Source organism: Pagrus pagrus (genome assembly GCF_965226575.1).
Source record: "Pagrus pagrus genome assembly, chromosome: 4".
Lineage (NCBI taxonomy): Eukaryota > Metazoa > Chordata > Actinopteri > Spariformes > Sparidae > Pagrus > Pagrus pagrus.
Window position 1 is genome coordinate 3,104,666 of NC_140188.1, and position 21,111 is coordinate 3,125,776.

Sequence of the window (21,111 nt, forward strand, 5' to 3'; positions counted from 1 at the left end):
GTTTATCTATATATAAAGTAGGTTCCTTTGTATATGGCAAAGAAATAATTTAGATCGATAAAATAAAGTGAATACATACACTGTCTCTTATGCTGTGAAACTGCACTAGAAAACCATGCAGTGAGGACTTCCACTGTGAATTAAGAGTAATGAAGCCTTTACAACACTGATAGAATCCAATCAATCACTACAAGGACTTAATAAATGGATATTTTACATTGTTGTCAAATGACGAAGGGGCAGTTCCATTCATACAAGGACGAAATTTTGATTTCAGAGGTGGGGGGGACACAAGTTCTTCTAGTTTTCTATTGCTACTTTTAAGTTTACTGTTCCCTTTTCTGGTTTGAATCGTTGTAAAGCATGTAGCAAAACATTATCACCCAATTCTGTGTTTCACCTTGTTAGTCAACTTCACTCCAACTCAGTACCACCAATTTTACAGTTATTTTTGGAATATATGGTAAACAGACCTCATTTCTGCTCTTCCATCTTGTGCTCCTTTACTGCCTGAGCATCCACTGACCCCTGGCTGCTGCTGAGCCAGCTAAGATAAACATAACAAAAGGTGGAATATCTATGAGCAACTTATAATTTAATTAATTACAGTAATGACGAAAAATATTGCCAAATAAACTAATTTATGTTACTCCCTCCCTACTGTGAGTTCCTGACCCAGCTCATGAACTCACTGCTTAGTCGCAACTATTTCTTACCAATAAAATAATACATTTACACAGACTTTTTAGTACACCGGCCTCAATATAAAACTGTACCTGGCCAGTTTTCTTCTTTCATCTGACAAAATATATAGACGCATGGTGTTTAACTTTGAAAGCTCTGATACAGATTACCATCACCCTAACAATTGTCACAATGCTTAAATCTCATGACTACCATATGTTTATTTTTTCAACCTCACCTGTGAGCCTCCAGCCTCTCCTCCTACATCTCCTCCATCTTCTCCTCCTCTACCTCCTCCAGCCTCTCCTCCTGTGTCTCCTTCTGCATCTCTACTATCCATCACCTGACAAAAATATATTGATGAATGACATGAACAGTGGGACAATTTGGGGTGCAACAATCATCAATTTTGATGATATGGTTATAGAGGGAAAAACACTTAGTTTCACAATTATCATGAGCCTGGATGTATAAAAATCACATTTGTAATCCGAGGTTTTATTGTATTTTTCCCTAAATCTTTTTAAAGCTTGTGTTTTTTTTTTTAAACAGTTGCTGCCTTTCAACATAAAAATAATACATGAAAATAAGTGCATCTCTTTGGCATTAAATAAGCTTTTTTAAAATCTTTGCATTGTTGAGGCTCTACAGTTATAATAATAATAATAATAATAACAATAACAATAACAACAACAACACATTTTATTTATCAGCACTTTCAATAAAAACTAAGGGAAAAAGGCTTCAGCTTGAGCCGCCGTTTTCCGCTTAGTCCTAGTGCTTGTCGTGTCTGTTTACTACAGCATTGTTTTTGGACAGTAAAAAGTGCAGGGGACATGTCTCCTGTGTCTCCCCGCCCCTCCAAATTACGTCCGTGCATTCATATAACATGACACCACTCTGCAGAGGACGGGTCTGATTGCAATCTACATTCTGGCCACTAGATGGTGCACTGAGCTTGAAGGGAATGCCCCACTGCAGCTGCAATATCACTAGACTGCTGGAGGAATGATAACGGAGCGGTTTTCGCTGTGAGGTACATAACGACAGCAAATCACTATAATATAGCGAAAGTGTACTAAAATCCTTGGATTCAGCCACCAAGATTATTTTTAGACATTGAGAGGGGGGTGCACCGGTCCTGGAAGTACTGCAATACCAGGTCGATGCGTGGAGTGGACGGAGCAAGCCCCTATTCCATCTCCCTGCTCCAAAAATCAATTTAATATATGGTCCCCGGGTAGGGGACGTATCAGATATTAAACTGATAAGAACAGATACTACACTTGATCTTAGCCAAAAGGCCGAGAAGCGATACTGAACGACTGACAGAGGAGAGGTAGTGACTCCCGGCAACGTCAGTCTACCTCATGGTTTGAGACTTGAGCTAAAACTTTTTGCATCGCCATATTAGACAGGAAAATGTACATTTCAGATAATGTACCACTGGTGCCGATTTGTAGCGATATTACCATTAAAGCATAAAAAACTATCGTTCGCAAACGCACCTTCTCGTTGCGTTCTGGCCACGTGGTACGCTCTCGGCCAATAGGAAGTTGAAGATTAAAACATCACATTTCCTTTTACAGACGCATTTAACACATTAATATATGCAACTGTGTGTTCACATTCCTTCAGTGTAACTCGATGACGCACACTGAACTTCAGCGTTTGAGGAGAATAATGTTTTTACGCTTTAATAACGTTACTCAGTTCACAGCAACAGGTTCAGCTCCTCCTCCTCCAGCAGAGGAGAGCCAACTGCACGTTACGCTTCACAGCCTGTAGTCTCAAGCATGAACACCTAGCAATGCAATCCTTCGTCAGTTAAAGTTTACCGGAGACACCATGCTCTGCTGCTCATTCAAAGCAGAAACAATAACCACTCCGTAAAATCGGCGGTATAATGAAAATTATGCCATTCAGCTACCTTGGCAGATATGGACATTAACAGTCCTTAATGAAGTTTTACGGTCACGCCACTTACAAGCTATCAGTTTCAAAATGGCGGACAACGTTTGCGGAGTCCTCAAACGGCTCCACGCAGATGCAATAAACGGACATTCTTGGTCAACAATAATAACACAGCTATCTGGCAGTGTACTGCTTTGTTAATTAAATATACAGAACATGTGTCCTGTGACAAACAGACTTGAATTTTGAAGAAATTCGCTGTAACTTCACTGACATGGCGGGCATGGAGGTGATGTAACCCGCTGTTAACGAGGGAGACTCGAAGTCAGTCTGGATTAAGCTCCCATTAAAGCTTGTATGACAACTCCCCCTGACAATAACCTTTGACAATTTGTACAAGTCAGTTTCTGCCATATGAAAGTGACAAATATAGCAGTATAACGATAATTACCTTTAGCCCGCTTGCTAACATGGTAGTTAACGGTCATTCGGCTAATCACAGCACGTCCAGCGGTCAAACGCTCAAAAATAGCGGTCAGCAATTTCCAAGAGTTGACACAATATTCTGTCCTCAATAAATGTAATGTTAGACGGTTAAAATTAACTCACTGAAGTTTTCATCCACTTCTCTAGCCCTTTAGTGAAGTTGTCGGAGACAGTTGACGGCTGCAGCTACCTGATGATGTAAGATGGCTGCTCGAACTTGCGCTTGACCCCGTGAGAAAGGAGCCGTGTGCAAATACAGGCCGCGTGCAGAGATGGGGGCGTGTTCAAAAGCCTGAACCCGACCATTAAGTTAATTACACTGAAATTAATTATAAATATAAGACAATTTTATTTCGTGAAAACATTTATGTAGCCAATAATCTAGCCTTCTTTGGCCTAAATTAATATCGCTGAATTCTCTTTTTTTAATTAAAATTTAAGCTAATGTAACCACATAAAATCTAACATCTTTTTTTTCAAATCTTTATTTTCTAATATTTAGTATACAAATCCAATTATGTGTAATATGCTAAAGTTATAAAAAATTAAGATATACTGTATTGATCCTGAGGGAAATTTAGACATCCAGTAGCTTATATGACATAGGCCTATACAAAACACAAATGCAAACATAACAAACAATTATTAAAAAATAGAGTTACAACATGGTGTCAGAGCAATCGTAAGCAGTTAGACTACGAACCCACTTGAATTGTAATGTAAAAATGAAGAAGAAAAATGCAAAACGCTAGACAAAGCGACCGATATAGCCTGCTCCTACGAGCTAGCCAAGGTGCAGCCAAAGGCTATGGCCACCGACAGCCATGAAGTGCAACCAGTACACCGCAGACCTGGAAACCAGCCACCGCTAAACATGCTAGCAGACCAAAGGAAAGCCCGGAGACGTCCAACAACACCACGATAAACAAACAGTGCCCAGCAAAGGGGAAACTGCTTCAAGTGTGGAAAATTCAACCAGTTAGCTAGAGCATGTAAATCTAAATGCTATACTCTGGACAGAACAGAACATAAAGATGTACACACGGTTGAGAAAGAGGATGTGGATTTAACTCAGATCTGTTTGTGGATGCCGTCACAGCAGAGGAAGAGGATGAAGATGATGCACATGCAGACATAGAACCAGGACCTCAAAATGCAAAATCAGCATTTAAATTGGATATCGGAGCACAAAAGACTTTGACTGATGAGGTATGAAGACAAGTCCAGCGCAGTCCTGAAAGCACTTCGTTTTCTCACAAAAATAAGGAGGACAACTCACAGAGATACACCTGTATAAAGGTCAGTGAAAGAGGAAACCCTGGAAACGAGGAGAGGCTGTTTTGAAAGGAGAAAGACAAAGAGGAGGATATTTCAGGATGTGAAATAACCCCGGAGGAGATTCTTATACTGCAGTTCGACCAATGGGTCTGGGATGTTCAAGATGTCGCTGTGTTTCTCAGCATCACATTTTACAAGTGTCACCCAGGTAAGCCTTCACACACGTTTATGATTCTTCTCCAAACACCTCATATCTGTTTGACTGTTGTGTTTGACAGCATGCCTTTATCAGGACCAAATACACAGAATGAGGAGCTTTTTCAGATAGAACTTTAGAAATATTTTCTCCTGGTCCACATCAAGAAGTCCCAGCACACCAGAGAAAACCTGAATCTTGAAGAAAATACAAGCTGTCATTAGGTCATAAGCTTATTCATAGTTAGATTATTTCACACAGAAACATGCTAAAAAACAAACAAAAAAAAAAAATCTAGTATCCATGTAATGAAGTCTATTGAGTAATTTTAATTGTGACGTCTTGGCTTCCCACACTGCCTTGTTTCTTTGTCAGCACTTAGAATTCAGTTAATCGCCCTGCAGGTAATGTTGTGTTAAACAGAAGGTACATTTAAAACAAAAGAATAAAAGGTTTGATTTAGATGCTTTGACAATGTAATCATGTACAATACAGAAAAAAAGTAGGTAGGTAAGTAGGTAAAATCCTGACTCTGACACTACAGGTGAACAGGGCTTGACGCTTAGCATTTTCCCAAGTGGCATGTGTGCTCCTAAGTTGAAAAATCTAGTAGCACACAAATAATTTTAGGGGCACGATGAAAAGTTACCAAATAATGTGTTTTTCTTTAATAAAGTGATATGAGGTCAACAAGGAGGCATTTATAAGCAAAACAATTCAATTCATAGCTTTTTAAGTTTTAGTTATATTCTCTAAAGAGTGCAGAGAGAATAATACTGTAACAACTCATGTATTGTCAGTTATTTATTGGTGCAAATGTGCACAGTGCAACTGAGACAGTATCAAAACAGCAAGTAAAATTCTCCAAAAAGTGCAGAGAATAATACTGTAACAAATACTGACAACAGACTTAAGCTTATTTGGCCTCTGTTATAACATAGAACATTCATACAACAGGCAGGGTTCACAGAATGTGCTTGAATTTTAAAGGGGAGGGGAGGGGGTCAATGTCCTTGAATTTTAAATTAAATTAACCAATTAGTTACAACCCAAGTAGTTCTAAAAGCAAAATCCAAGTCTGCTCAGTCTCTTTAAACACAAAGGATATCGTCCCAGCAGCTTTTGTAATCTGGTTGTCTGGCCCGTTTGGAGGTCAGCCAGCGGTCCACTGCAGGAGTTGGATTGAATTCCTCGACCGAAGGCCCCTCCAAGCTGATCCTCATCAAGTCCTCAGTTGTCGAGACTGCAAGGCTGCTTCTTGTGGAATTCTTGATCCGGTTTTGGGCTGAAAAACCTCTCTCACACTGGGCAGCTGAGATCGGCAGCACCAGCATGATCTTTACCAAGTCCAGTATGTTCTAAGGGAGAAGATAACATTTTAAATTCATTTCAACTCACCTTAAATTCATCAAAACCAATATGCAACTATACAATGCTTAAATTGTGATTTTGTAATGTTGAAAGCTGCCTTTTAATCATCTTCTAAAAGTCCTCTATTATGCCAGAGTGCAATGAAATACCCCTTTTTAAATTAGAAACATAATGTCTAAGAATGAATATGTCTGGACTATCTGGCCTTACTTTGTATTCTTGCTTGTTGGGGTCCTTCGTTAGCAGCATCTGCCACAAGCCAGTGTAGGTTTTGTCCCGGAAGTTCTGGCTTACCAGGACTTTGAGCTGTCGCCATTCATCTTGGACTGCAGCTGTATTGCACCGTGCACTGAAGGATAGAATAGAGCAATTGAGTTTGCACATATGCAACAAGTATTTCAAATAACAATACAGTGTCTTATCAAATACATTCTTACCCTGTTAGAGGCTTCTCAAAATGCCCCAGCAGCTCTTCCACGCTGTCATCCCTGAATGTAAGAAGGTTTGCTGGCTCTTCTGGCCATGTGTCAGGGTTTAGGACTCTGAAGCAGTCCAGTGTTGTATGGATGGCATCATCCTTCACCAAACCTGGCTTTGCAGTACTTACAATACATTAATTGGTTTTCGTAAAGGAGCCACGGGAATGTTTTCAGCCAGTCAGCATTAAACCTGTACTTTTTACGACTGGGAATGGTAGCGTTATCACCTGCTCCTCCGGTTTCTTCAGTCACGTTAGCTTCTTCATCTAACTGTAATTCTTCCTCGTCCACCATTTTGGCCTCGGTGCCTGGGTCCACAGCTTCTGGCTCTGTCGCCCTTTTAAAATAATCGCTAATGCGCTTCATAGTTCATACGTTTTGTTTTCGTTTGTTTGGCTTCGCCTCGTTACCTTCCGCAGCATGTCGGCAAGCACGCTCACTACCTGTAAATCGCGTATTATTTTTTTTTCAGCTGAGGCTGCATTCAAGTCGCAACCGGCCACAACCTCCATACGTCAGCAACACATCATTAAACATTTATTGAACGGTAAAATTCGGTAGTCACACACGTGCTACTAAACTATTTTTTACTAGCATTTGCGACGAGATGCTCGCACTGTCGAGCCCTGATCACAACCAACATATGATCCATGTAGATGTGTTTGTACCTGAACCATACTGTGCAGTGCTGCAGGCATGCCGAGCTACTGCGGTGCACTATAACAGGGTACCCACAGGGTCTTAAAAACTTGAAAAAGTCTTAAATTTGATAACCGTAAATTAATTAACAAAAAAAAAAATCACTGAACTTTGCGTTGTAAAATTATTTTTTTCTCCGACTTTATCGATCTCCGACATGAGGTGGCGTTCCAATGCACTGTTTCAACTAGGAGGTCGGAAGATCCTGATTTCCGAGTTTTCTAGAACGCAGCATTACGTTGGAGCGTGCACAGTCAGCCGCTGACCCACCGAGGCCGTCGCTCGCGCAGCAACTTTGGGATGGGAAAGTGCAGATTTAATCCATTGTGGCTAAGTGACTCAAAATACGACTGGGTTCAGGCTGTACCAGGGAATGAGTGGGAGGCTCAGTGCAGCCTGTGCCGTAAAAAATTCAAGCAGCAACTGCCACATCTAGCTCCCCAGGGTCCAGAGGTGAAGACAGCTCGGCAGATGATGCTCTACTGGCTGATGCACTCGCCGCTTTTGAAAGTCAAGGTATATCCGTTTATCTCCTTGGATTAATATTACTGCATCAACCTCATTAATGCAGAATCTGTATCTAATAAAACCAGCTGCAGAATCACACTGAGGATGGTTCTACAGTTCTGTCCTTTAGCTGCTTTGATACAGATTTTTGTCCTCAAGGCTGCATAAGGTTTTGTCCTGATTTCCTTTCAGAGGACACTGACCTGACCCCTACAGATGCTGCCTCCCAACCAGACCCTCCACAGCCATCACAGACAGAAACTTTTCCACCGTCACCTGTAAGCTCATAGTTCTTCTTCGTCAGCTCCTGGTGGTCAAAAAGGGACGACGTCTAATATGACTGGTGCAGCGCTGCAGGCAAGCAAAAACACTGTGACTGAGGCAGCAGTAGCTGCTAGTAGCTGCTCCACCTGAGCACAGCCTTACAGTCAGAGCACTTACTGGTTGATAGATGAAGGTCTTGTCTTTGTTATTCAACCAGTTGACATATGAGGGGTGGCATAAAATGTGGGAGTCTGGTCCTAATGGGCTGCCCGAGGCAGACGTCACATGGCTGAAAGAGGGCTCTTCCAACAGAAAATGCCATTTGAGGACAAGCACGGCAACATCAAGACAAGGAAAGTCCTCAAGAATGACAGAATGTGGTTTCCTCCGCCTGAGATTCCTGGAATGGTGGCGGGAGGGAGAGTGCCCTCAGCAGACTTTCTTTTGCAGCCGTGTGTTTTTCTGGAGACCAGTCGGTGTGTGGGGTTACGCTTTTCTTTACTGCTGTGGCTACTTGAAAACTGTCAGGCAGATCTGCCACATGTCTGTCTGGTACTCCATGCTGACGGAGGTCCTGGCCTGTAACGCTTGCAGGAAAGTTGCCCAGGAGTAGAAAGGACATGCCATTGGCCACTTCCTGGCGTGGAATGCAGCAATAATTAGCAGTCTCTTCAGATACTGATGTGAATTTTGATTAACAGGTTGGTGGTAATAACTGCTTAGCATTTCTGCTTGTTGCACCTCCGCCAGTGCCTAGGTACCAGCTGCAGGGTCCTCAGCTGGATGCCATCCTTCACTAATGTTTTGCCCCTTTACTTCCAGTACATCTCAGGATGGTGGGGAAGCGGTCAGGGACGTCTCCCTGCAGCTGGATTTGGGTGCTCGGGTTCCGCTATGTGGCTGACTTAGCCCCCCAGCTCTTGTCTCTTCTACGTAACCAGAGCCAGAAACTCCCTTTCTCCGCTTCTTCAGAGAGGTCTTTCTGGGCTTTCCGAGCTTTTGTTTCTGAGAAGCCGATGTCTTTTAGGAAGCGCTTGGTTGAAAGCCCCACGAAGCCACGGCAGCCGACTTCCACTGGGTAAGTTGTTGCTCTCCAGCCCCTCTGCTGACACTCCGCCACAAGGTCTGCGTACCGTAGCTTCTTTCTTTCATACGCTTCCTGAATTGCTCCTTCCCATGGGACCGTCAACTCAATGATCAGGACCTTTCTCTCAGCTGCCGACCACATGACCATGTCTGGTCTAAGTGTGGTGATGGTAATGTCCGTGGGAAACTTCAGCTGTGAGTCAAGGTCGGCTCTCATTAACCAGTCGCTTCCTGGTGCCAGGACTGATGTTTTGCTCTGAGTGGGGTGATTCTGTGAGGACTGACCTGCTGCTATGAATCGGACAGGAGGCTGGTGTTGAGGCTGATGTTGGGCTTGCCTGAAATGCTGCTTCATAGACTACCCACGGGCGGGGGGTCTGCATCTTGCCAGCAGGTTTCTGGACATCCATGCGGAACCCACAGGTCAGTGGCAGCGCTGCACTCCCAAAGCAAGCTCCTCAACGACTTGGGCTCGCCACAACCCGGTCGGGGGCAGGTGGCTGATGATGACATTCCCCGGGAGTGCATAACGGACCTGACGGACCTGAGAATTCAACTTAATCCTGCAAACGTTAGATTTTCTTCTACTGTGAAAACAAGTTTACAAACCAGAACAGCTTCCTACCTGTAGGTTCCAGATGTTTTCACTTTCTTCAGAAATCCTCTCGACTGTGTGGCCCATTAAGGAAATCAGCATGTTGAGCAGCAGGATGTAAGTGAGGACGATGTACAAGACCTCCTTGTACTGAACGTGAACTTGGAACAGCTCCAGGATTGTATAACCGATGTCATTGAAACTGGTTGTGATATTACTTCCTCACAAGCTGTCTTTGGATCAGCTCAGTCTGCTTTCATCGTACATTGGGACGGTTTAGATGAATGGCATACCTTGGCCTCCTTCGTTGCTTTCAGAACACATTCTTGCCCATCATGTGGCACACCTGTGTCCAGAATACACAAGACAGGCAACAATGGATCTGTTCCAGGTCTCTTAGCTGAAATACACTGAACTGTTAAAATGATTTGGGACCTCACCCTAGATAAAAGTAATAAAGCTGCAAGTTTAAAAAATAAAATAAAAAATACAATTTAAAAAAACATCACAGGAACTCTTTTTTAAATAAAAAGGCACAGACACTACATAATACTTTGAGAACCGCAAGATGATTACAGTGAAATTGGTTGACTACTTTGGTTGATAATTATTTTCTTTTGACATGTTATCAGGGGAGAGCGCGAACGCAGTCCCCCACTACCAGAAATTATGCAGTCGAGATTCCCACATTTGGGGAATTCGCAGGGGTCAGCACAACCGGAGTGCAATGGCTGAGCCTCGCCCTGGGTGAACCACCTTCTTGATCATGGTATCTCCCCTGCCAGGTAAGTATGAGTTGTACAGGTCAGAGGCAGGGACCTCTTTCACACACATACCATGTTGATGGATGGTGTAATCTATACTATCTAGAAATTACCAGAACCAGAGGTCATAAAAAAAGTTTGTGTATATCTGCAGGACCTTCGTACAGAAAATAGTTTTATACTGAGGCTGACAATGATTATTTGCATTTTACTTGATAAATAATGGCTGTATTTCCCATCATGCAATGCTGTATTCCCACACCACATGCTAACCAAAAATCTCAAGTTGTATCTATTTTACCTCCAACAAATGACCAACAGCAAAACAGCACATTCAAATGAGCCAAAACTAAAATCATACTGCAATGAGATGTTTGATTTAAATCTAAAATTCAGAGAAAAGGTTAAAAAGACAAATCACATGTTTCCCCACCCCCATTAGAACCACTTCTAGTTTCTTTGTTCCTGTTTCTTGTTCTCTGTTGGTGGGCAACTGACCCTCCTGATACTGCCACCTACTGTTCTGAGTAAGCGAGAAAGCAGGCATGTCCTAAATATTTCAAAAAGGGCTGTGTGGCTCCAGATTTTTTTTTTTTGCAGCTCAAGCACTCTTGTCTAATACCAGCCATATTTTACATAGCAACAATTCCTGCCTCAAATAACCTAATTCCAGTACTGTGAATCAAAACCCTCCGGTTTCCTGGCCTGGCTGCCACTGCCTCTAACTTCCTCTTTCCTCAGCAGCAGTGTAGTTAACTGAGACTGTTCACAATCTTCAACACTGGGGATGAAAAGAGAAACAACTGCAGAAGGAGCATAAACGCCTGTTTTCATGACAAAGAACTTGCTATTGCTGCTTAAGCTACCACCCACATAAACACACACCGCAAAATCTAAATGTAAGGAAGAAAACCGGTGAAACTCTCGCTTACAAGAGGGTCAGTTTCACATCAGAGGGCCTTTAACCTCCCCACTAGTAGATTCTAGAGACTTGGCTCCCTCTAGATGTGAAAAACAAGAACTTGCCAAACTGACTGTTTCTGTGGCAAAGGAGCTGCTCGAGTAAAAACGTGTGACTAGAGAAAATGTTTAATTTTTACTGATGTGACACAATTTTTATTTCTCAGATTTGTTTTGTTTTGTTTTTACCAACAGCAAAGTCACATTTCATCAGAATAATCTGCAAACTAAAGTTAATATATTGACAGATTATTTTCTTCTTCACTGATGGTTTACTTCCAAAGTTTTTCTATTTATAACAGAGCTGTTGACTGATTTCACATTCAGAGTATAATTGACTAAATACGTGAGAGGCTATATTATTATCACAGGAACTTCTGCTGTAGTTTACGCAGAGGTATGCAATTTATATAATATTGACTTTGCTGTTAAAAATGTTCAGCTTTACAACGAGCATGTGACTTTAATGTAGTGAAACTTTTTGACGCAGCTGTCAGTTATATTTAAATTTTCTTTTGACATGTTATCAGGGGAGAGCGCGAACGCAGTCCCCCACTACCAGAAATTATGCAGTCGAGATTCCCACATTTGGGGAATTCGCAGGGGTCAGCACAACCGGAGTGCAATGGCTGAGCCTCGCCCTGGGTGAACCACCTTCTTGATCATGGTATCTCCCCTGCCAGGTAAGTATGAGTTGTACAGATCAGAGGCAGGGACCTCTTTCACACACATACCATGTTGATGGATGGTGCAATCTATACTATCTAGAAATTACCAGAACCAGAGGTCATAAAAAAAGGTGTGTGAATGTACAGGACCTTCATACAGAAAATACAGATTTGTACTGAGGCTGACAATGATTATTTGCATTTTACTTGATAACTAATGGTTGTATTTCCCATCATGCAATGCTGTATTCCCACACCACACGTTAACCTAAAGCCTCACATTGTATCTATTTTACCTCCAACAAATGACTAACAGCCTAACAACACATTTGAGCCTTACAAATGAGCCTAAGATTAAACCATACTGCATTCAGATGTTTGGTTTACATTTAAAATTCAGAGAAAATGATAAAAGACACAAATCACATGTTCCCCCACCCCCGTCACATTACAACCACTTCCTATTTCTTTGTTCACTGCTAGTGTCAACTAACCCTCCTGATACTGCCACCTATTTGTCTGGAGGGTGAACGACAGCAGGGGTGTGCAGCTGCAGGTCTTTATTCAAACAAATCAAGAGCAAATCTGATTAACAAACCATTTCAAGACTAAGTTCAGTCGATTAAGTAAGTTTAACCTGGTGTGCTCCTGCTGGGTTGGAAGGAATACCTGCAGCCAAATGGCCTTTTATGGAATAGTTTGGACCTGCCTGGTGTATTAATACAGGAACATTATAACCTTCATGAAGGGAGGTTTTATTGCAAGACTGTTGCATTAGACTGCATTAGTTTAAGCTAGCTGAACTAGTATACACTTAATTGATTGTTTATCTATATATAAAGTAGGTTCCTTTGTATATGGCAAAGAAATAATTTAGATCAATAAAATAAAGTGCACACATACACTGTCTCTTATACTGTGAAACTACACTAGAAAACCATGCAGTGAGGACTTCCACTGTGAACTAGAGAGTAATGAAGCCTTTACAACACTGATAGAATCAAATCAATCACTACGAGGACTTAATAAATGGATATTTCACATTTTCGTCAAATGACGAAGGGGCAGTTGCATTCATATAACATGACACCACTCTGCAGAGGACGGGTCTGATTGCAGTCTACATTTCTGGCCACTAGATGGTGCACTGAGCTTGAAGGGAATGCCCCACTGCAGCTGCAATATCACTAGACTGCTGGAGGAATGATAACAGAGCTGTATTCACTGTGAGGTACATAACATAACAACAGCAAATCACTGTAATATAACGAAGGTGTACTAAAATCCTTGGATTCAGCCACCAAGATTATTTTTAGACATTGAGAGGGGGGTGCACCGGTCCTGGAAGTACTGCAATACCAGGTCGATGCGTGGAGTGGACGGAGCAAGCCCCTATTCCATCTCCCTGCTCCAAAAATCAATTTAATATATGGTCCCCGGGTAGGGGACGTATCAGATATTAAACTGATAAGAACAGATACTACACTTGATCTTAGCCAAAAGGCCGAGAAGCGATACTGAACAACTGACAGAGGAGAGGTAGTGACTCTCGGCAACGTCAGTCTACCTCATGGTTTGAGACTTGAGCTAAAACTTTTTGCATCGCCATACAAGACAGTAAAATGTACATTTCAGATAATGTATCACTGGTGCCGATTTGTAGCGACATTACCATTAAAGCATAAAAAACTATCGTTTGCAAACGCACCTTCTCGTTGCGTTCTGGCCACGTGGTACGCTCTCGGCCAATAGGAAGTTTAAAGATTAAAACATCACATTTCCTTTTACAGACGCATTTAACACATTAATCTATGCAACTGTGTGTTAACATTCCTTCAGTGTAACTCGATGACGCACACTGAACTTCAGCGTTTGAGGAGAATAATGTTTTTACGCTTTAATAACGTTACTCAGTTCACAGCAACAGGTTCAGCTCCTCCTCCTCCAGCAGAGGAGAGCCAACTGCACGTTACGCTTCACAGCCTGTAGTCTCAAGCATGAACACCTAGCAATGCAATCCTTCTTCAGGTAAAGTTTACCGGAGACACCATGCTCTGCTGCTCATTCAAAGCAGAAACAATAACCACTCCGTAAAATCGGCGGTATAATGAAAATTATGCCATTCAGCTACCTTGGCAGATATGGACATTAACAGTCCTTAATGAAGTTTTACGGTCACGCCACTTACAAGCTATCAGTTTCAAAATGGCGGACAACGTTTGCGGAGTCCTCAAACGGCTTCACGCAGATGCAATAAACTGACATTCTTGGTCAACAATAATAACACAAGTTATGTGGCAGTGTACTGCTTTGTTAATTAAATATACAGAACATGTCTCCTGTGACAAACAGACTTGAATTTTGAAGAAATTCGCTATAACTTCACTGACATGGCGGGCATGGAGGTGATGTAACCCGCTGTTAACGAGGGAGACTCGAAGTCAGTCTGGATTAAGCTCCCATTAAAGCTTGTATGATAACTCCCCCTGACAATAACCTTTGACAGTTTGTACAAGTCAGTTTCTGCCATATTAAAGTGACAAATATAGCAACATAACGATAATTACCTTTAGCCCGCTTGCTAACATGGTAGTTAACGGTCACTCGGCTAATCACAGCACGTCCAGCGGTCAAACGCTCAAAAATAGTGGTCAGGAATTTCCAAGAGTTGACACAATAATTGTGTCTTCAATAAATGTAATGTTAGACGGTTAAAATTACCTCACCGAAGTTTTCGTCCACTTTTCTAGCGTCCTTTAGTGAAGTTGTCCGGAGACAGTTGACGGCTGCAGCTACCTGATGATGTAAGATGGCTGCTCGAACTTGCGCTTGACCCCGTGAGAAAGGAGCCGTGTGCAAATACAGGCCGCGTGCAGAGAGATGGGGGCGTGGTCAAAAGCCTGAACCCGACATTACACGTTAATTAATTATAAATATAAGACAATTTTATTTCGTGAAAACATTTATGTAGCCTTATTTGGCCTAAATTAATATCGCTCCAATTCTTCATTTTTTAAATTAAAATTCAAGCTTTACCAACTTTTTAAAAAAATCTTTATTTTCTAATATGAAGCATACAAATGGACAGAAACAATACATATTAATAGGAGCAAAAGAGCAATGATCAATAAAGTGATTTGTGTAGCTAATATAGCCAATAATCCGATTACAGAGTTATGCAACAATGATGATGATAATAATAATAAAAATAATAATAATATTACATAAATACATAAAACAATCTGCCTTTAATAGTTGAGAATTCTAGTTTTGGTTTCAAATCAACATGTATCTAATTAAAATGAAAGGCTGATTTCTATTGTTTCCCACCTACAAGCCATAGACAGTATAGTCTACATGGATATAAACTGCATACAGACAATATGTGACAGAGTGTAATGTATTTTACATTCTAACTAAAAGGGTGGGGGACTTTTATTTATTTTGTACTTTTGTGTTTTGTGTTCAAACTATGGAATGGACATTATACATGATTATAATGTAAAAATGATTAAAATGTAAAATAATTTAGAGTATAATGTATTTTCTTTCCGTGGTATTGCTGATATCCTGGATTATTAGGATGTGAAAAAACAAAGCCTCATGGAAAAACAATATTATTTTGATAGTCTAATTTGGCCAAAATAATTTCCCTACCGAGATAAACCTGTCAAATGTAGTTCTTTGATATTAATCAAGATTGATCTTTCCATCTAAGATGTCTTTAAAGATGGTTTACATTTTTTAAAATCAATCAGTTATTTATATGTTGTGAGGACTACACAAGCACTGAATTAACCAGACATCTCGATCAGCCTTCTAAATGAAAATGTCCGTTAACTGATTGTGTTCACCGTGTGTTAGTGTTAGTGAATACACACTTCCTGTTTGACATGTTTTACCGGGTGAGTCACACCAGGTATAGCAGGTGATTCAGCCTATCCTGTTGCAGATAGTAGATAGTGTGTCTGCGTATACAGGTGAGTGTTTGTTGGGCAGGAAGGGAGGAGGTGGTAGTAAGTAAATTGAGAAGGATATATGTGTTTGCTCTATAGCTTTATTCCCTCGAGTGTGTGTGTGTGTGGGTGTGTGTGTGTGTGTGTGTGTGTGTGCGTGCAGGGGGTGTGGTTATGTGTGAGATCACAGAACACTGTTTGCTCAGTAATCTCTGGCTCAACCTGTCTGATAGGTGTGGGCTGGCTGGCACTGACTTGCACAGGTATGAAGACAAGTCCAGCGCAGTCCTGAAAGAGGAGGGAAACTACAGGCACTTCGTTTTCTCACAAAAATAAGGAGGACAACTCACAGAGATACACCTGTATAAAGGACGGTGAAAGAGGAAACCCTGGGAACGAGGAGAGGCTGTTTTGAAAGGAGAAAGACAAAGAGGAGGATACTTCAGGATGTGAAATAACCCCGGAGGAGATTCTTATACTGCGGTTCGACCAATGGGTCTGGGATTCCAATGTGGCATTTCAGGCTCTGGGATGTTCAAGATGTCGCTGTGTTTCTCAGCATCGCATTATATATGTGTCACCTAGGTAAGCCTTCATATAGATGTTTACATACACGATTCTTCTCCAAACACCTCATATATCTGTTGACTGTTGTGTTTGACAGCATGCCTTTATCAGGACTAAATACACAGAATGAGGAGCCTTTTCAGATAGAACTTTAGAAATATTTTCTCCTGGTCCACACCAAGAAGTCCCAGCACACCAGAGAAAACTCGAATCTTGAAGAAAATACAAAGGAAATGGCAACTGATGTCAGTACAAATTGAAGTCTTCTACGCCACGTCCAGCTTCTTTGCTAAAATAAGAAACATCAGAGCTGTCATTAGGTCATAAGCTAATTCATAATTAGATTATTTCACACAGAAACATGCTAAAAACAAACAAAACAAAAAAAATCTAGTATCCATGTGATGAAGTCTATTGCGTAATCTTATTTGTGACATCTGGCACTTTTGTTTCCCACACTGCCTTGTCTCTTAGTCAGCAGTGGTATTCTCAGGTCGAATTCCTCACCTGTGCCTCATTACGCAAACGTCACCAGCAGAACCAGATCTCACACATTAAAAAACGGCTGTAAAAATATTAGATGAGTGGCGGCCAGAAGTCACAAGTCACAGGTCACGATTTCAAAATGTTACTTCTGAGCTTGTTCGACAAGTTTCATCCCTCCAGCCAGCACAGAACAGCACATTTCTGTCTGCATGTGGAATTTGATGTAAATGAGTCACAGTGTTTCCAGCAGCTGTGACCTATTATGTACTGAGATGCAAAACCTGTGAGGTTAAATAGTTTCTTTTTATGGAGCTGCGTTGAGTCATACACTGAAATGAGTTCTGCTGTAAATACTGTCCTGTCTGTGTGAAGGTTGAACAGTGACTAACAGTGTAAAAGGTAAAGTTGTCTATCAGGCAGTGTGCAATAAAGTACATGTACTGTTGTTACTGTAAAAGTTTGAGATACTTTACTTGAGTATTTCCATTTTTTTGCTACTTTTACTTAATTTTTTGTTAATTTTTTCTTCAAAAACTTTAGTTACTTTGCAGGTTGCACGCTGCATCGGAGCCAAAGTAGTACATTTTTAAATTAATTCAATTGGCAATAGGATTAAAAAACAAACAATAATCATAGTATACATACATACTTGTACATTTCAGTATAATTTACTTTTACTATACTTTTGATACTTCATAGTAACCATCATTACCTCCACCAAGGAGGTGATGTTTTTCGCCAGAGTCCATTTGTAGGTCGGTTTGTCGGCAGGTACACAAAAACTACTCAACAGATTTCCACCAAACTTGGATGGAGGATGAGTCTCTGTCCAGAAGAGACCACATTAACTTTAGGTGTGGATCTTGATAAAGAAACAGATTCAAGATTTTTTTTCTCACTTCCTTGAATATTACGAGATTGGGCTTTTTTGTTGTTGACATTTTTGTTAATTTCTCAGTGAATAATGTATGGATAGTACATTAAAGTTTAATCAACTTTTAAATGATCATTTTGTTACTTTTGATACTTAAATACATTTGATATCAGATATTTTAAGACTTCTACACAAGTACTTTTTGTATTGATGAGTTTCACTTTTACTAGAGTTCTGTCTGTCTGTCTGTAATTCATTGTCTCTTTGATAATACTGCATTCACATCTGTTCACATCTACATATACGAGCTCAGGATCTAACATCTCTTTCCTCACATCTCTTTCACTTCTGAAGCCGGAGCCATCTCCATCCACTCTCCCCAGAGGAGCCTCACCAGGTCAGTGCAGGAGGATGTGTTTTTCTCTGTGGATGTGAACTGCAGTGGGATCCACACCATACAATGGACCTTTATGTCAGGGGTGGTGAGCCGCACCATAGGCACTTGGCAGCCGGGGGTGTACACCAACATAACGGTGGACTACAGCAGCAGAGTGCAGCCCTACAACAATGGCTCTATGGGCCTGTCAGACCTGCGGCTGCAGGACGGTGGATACTATGTGATCACTGTCACAGACACGGCAGGAAACAGTAAGGACGCTGGTCATGTCCTGAAAGTGAACGGTGAGTGGGTCTGAACTCCTGTGTACGTCACTCCTACAGCAAATAGCTTAGAGTGCTGCAGCTTGGAAAACCTTGTTTGACCACATTTCTTCTGCCCTCACAGCCTCGAGTCGTAGGTGTCAGGAAATATGCAGAACCGCTTTTACACTGTTATAACTGCTGCCTAGCAACAGCAAATCAGACGAGAATAAACAGCAAGAACGAGTCAAACATTTCAGAAAACTGGAATGGCACTCATTAGAGAGTATACCTCAGCCAAGGCCCAACACATTTGATTCGGTAAAGCCTTTATTTAAATCCAGATCTTTAAGGATCAGCATCAGTTTACTGACTCATAGGTACCAGCATTATTCCCTGAGAAATGAACCAAAATGTCACACAATGTTAAAGAAACTGAAAACAGTTCCAGGATCCATCACTTTATCCAGATCTGCACCATAAGTTAAGCTGAGACCCATCCTCCATCCAAGTTTCATGGAAATCCGTTGAGTCGATTGTTTGTAATATTGCTGACAAACCAACCAACCAACCAACCAAACAAACCAACAAACGGACATGGGTGAAGACATAACCTCCTTGGTGGAGGTAATGAGAGTCCAATGAGAGCCATCATCTCCTCACCTCCATGCTGATGGAAAGTCAGGTGAAGTTTCGTTGCCCACAAAACATCTCTGGAGCTTCACAGCAAAACAGAGTTTCAGCATTCTGCTAAACAACTGAAGTAGCTGGAGACTTGTTGTAAAATATAAAAATAAAACTGAAAATATAAATAAAATGGCTCCACACAGCTGGTCCGACGTAATCCAAGTCTCTGAAAGCTCCAGGACCCAACATTGATTTTAAACACTGTTTTGCTGTGAAGCCAAAACATTTTTTGTAGACTACCGAACTTCATTCAACTTTCCCTCAGCATGTGGTCGAGTAGATAAATTAACTGTTCCTCTCGGCAGCCTGACTGCGTGTGCCTTGCTCAACAGCAATGTGGTAACAGTTGCTGGGGTAATAGAAAAACAGCTGCCCTGATTTCACAGTCTCGTCTGTGGATTATTAGAAGCAGACTTGTTCCTTGAAGGTTGCCAGTTTGATCTCAGCTTCCAGGTGTTAATGTTGAAAGCTGCTTACCTCCACTGTATATTTGGGGGACATGACCCCCTCTAAGAACGTGTAGTCTGAAGATAAAAACAAAACAAAATCCGGCAGCCTTCCACATTTTATGGAGGCATTTATGACTTCCAGGTCAGTCAGTTCAGGACCTGCGGAGGCAGTAAAAGTCATTTTGAACTTTATATGTGCTTTTATTCAAGCTGAGTTTGTCATCGTTACTCATCAGTAAACAATCGGATCATTTGTCTGTCTATTTTTAATAAACAACACAATCTGATGTGGGATTCTGGTGTTAAAGGATGACACATGAATATAATAATAATATAGTATATATATATATAGTTATACACTGTAAGATCATGTTATTTATGACTTTGACGTAAGAAGTAAAATACTTTTAGTTCTCACCATTCTTAACATTTAACCACAGTAATTGTCTTCCTGATGCTGAGCTACCTCGTCTCTGTATTACACAAGCTGCATTCCTACCATGTTTGTTTTGTGGAAAGTATTCTTTTGAAGTAAATATGATTGGGCTCCTGTGTCTCTGTCCTGCAGAGGTGCTGTATGAGGATCTCCAGTACCTGTCTGTCTCTGCCTTAGCACTGGCCTGTCTCGCCGGCCTGCTCATGCTGGCCATGTGGCTACTAGACAAGGTCTACAGGAAGATAGTGGCATGGAGACGCAGGAAACAGATGCCAGGTAAAGCAACAACAAAAATACTTCTCTAAAGTATATGCACCTCTATGGATCTTAATTTAAAATATATACAGAAACATCTAAAATGAATATGAGAGGTTTGTTTGCTGTGGACTTCATAGTTTACTCAGTCTTTCTTCTCTTTGCTGCATCATTGTGTTAATTGTATAAATGTGGCTCAATGGGCGCGACTGTGGCTTAAAGTTATCCATTATGTCTTAAGTATGGGTGTGTTAGAGTACAAAGGTCTGTGAAGCTCTATTATAGTGTTGTACACCGGTGTGCTGTGCTAACTTTAGTTTCTGTATTGACAAGTTTAATTCCTTTGTGCAGAAAATGATGCAACAGAGCTGCAGCCTCTTTGATGGACGTCTGGTACCCACAACATGACAACACGGCAGAGACTGTTCATCACACGTACCAGTGCTGCAATAAGGACCACTTTTTAAGATTTAGGTAAAACAACAGTCTTTCTTTTAGTTCAAAAAGTTACTTAGAGCCGGGAAGATGGCTCGCCAGTTATGTAAAAAACTTGTTTACATTTTGTATTGAATACATACAATACATTTCTCACTGCTGAATACACAGGATTGAATGTAAATATACCACTGATGGGACTGGAAAACAATACATACTGTATTTATTGTCAAATGAATTGTGTGTGTATTTTCTTTACAACAGTTTTCCAAACATGAATCTTGAATGTTGAGGGCAGATGTGGCTCAGGTGGTAGAGCAGGTCGTTCATTAATCGGAGGTTGGTACGAATATTGAGGGGCGGTCCCGACGAGCAG

At 41.2% G+C, this 21,111-nt stretch overlaps 2 protein-coding genes across 6 annotated transcripts; one reads left to right on the forward strand and one right to left on the reverse strand.

Moving 5' to 3' along the window:
- Positions 1 to 72: 72 nt before the first annotated feature.
- Positions 73 to 14,794, reverse strand: LOC311255900 (uncharacterized protein). 5 transcript variants are annotated; one of them, XR_014622405.1, is made up of 5 exons: positions 14,673 to 14,794; positions 9,590 to 9,905; positions 9,250 to 9,499; positions 923 to 1,027; positions 73 to 547 (listed from the first exon to the last, which is right to left on the reverse strand). XR_014622405.1 is itself a non-coding variant. In XM_084350578.1 (5 exons), exons 3-5 carry the CDS (start codon positions 9,372 to 9,374, stop codon positions 5,650 to 5,652), a joined length of 531 nt encoding a protein of 176 aa, XP_084206704.1. In that variant the 5' UTR covers positions 9,375 to 9,499; positions 9,590 to 9,905; positions 14,673 to 14,794; the 3' UTR covers positions 5,350 to 5,649. The 5 variants fall into 5 exon arrangements, 1 of the variants encoding a protein (XP_084206704.1); XM_084350578.1 differs by lacking the exons at positions 73 to 547; positions 923 to 1,027 and adding exons at positions 5,350 to 5,916; positions 6,140 to 6,278; XR_014622403.1 differs by lacking the exons at positions 9,250 to 9,499; positions 9,590 to 9,905 and having other exon boundaries at positions 14,678 to 14,794.
- Positions 3,871 to 21,029, forward strand: vstm5 (V-set and transmembrane domain containing 5). Its single transcript, XM_084350577.1, has 5 exons — positions 3,871 to 4,293; positions 16,171 to 16,492; positions 18,189 to 18,515; positions 20,178 to 20,321; positions 20,652 to 21,029. Exons 2-5 carry the CDS (start codon positions 16,417 to 16,419, stop codon positions 20,681 to 20,683), a joined length of 579 nt encoding a protein of 192 aa, XP_084206703.1. The 5' UTR covers positions 3,871 to 4,293; positions 16,171 to 16,416; the 3' UTR covers positions 20,684 to 21,029.
- Positions 21,030 to 21,111: the final 82 nt, after the last annotated feature.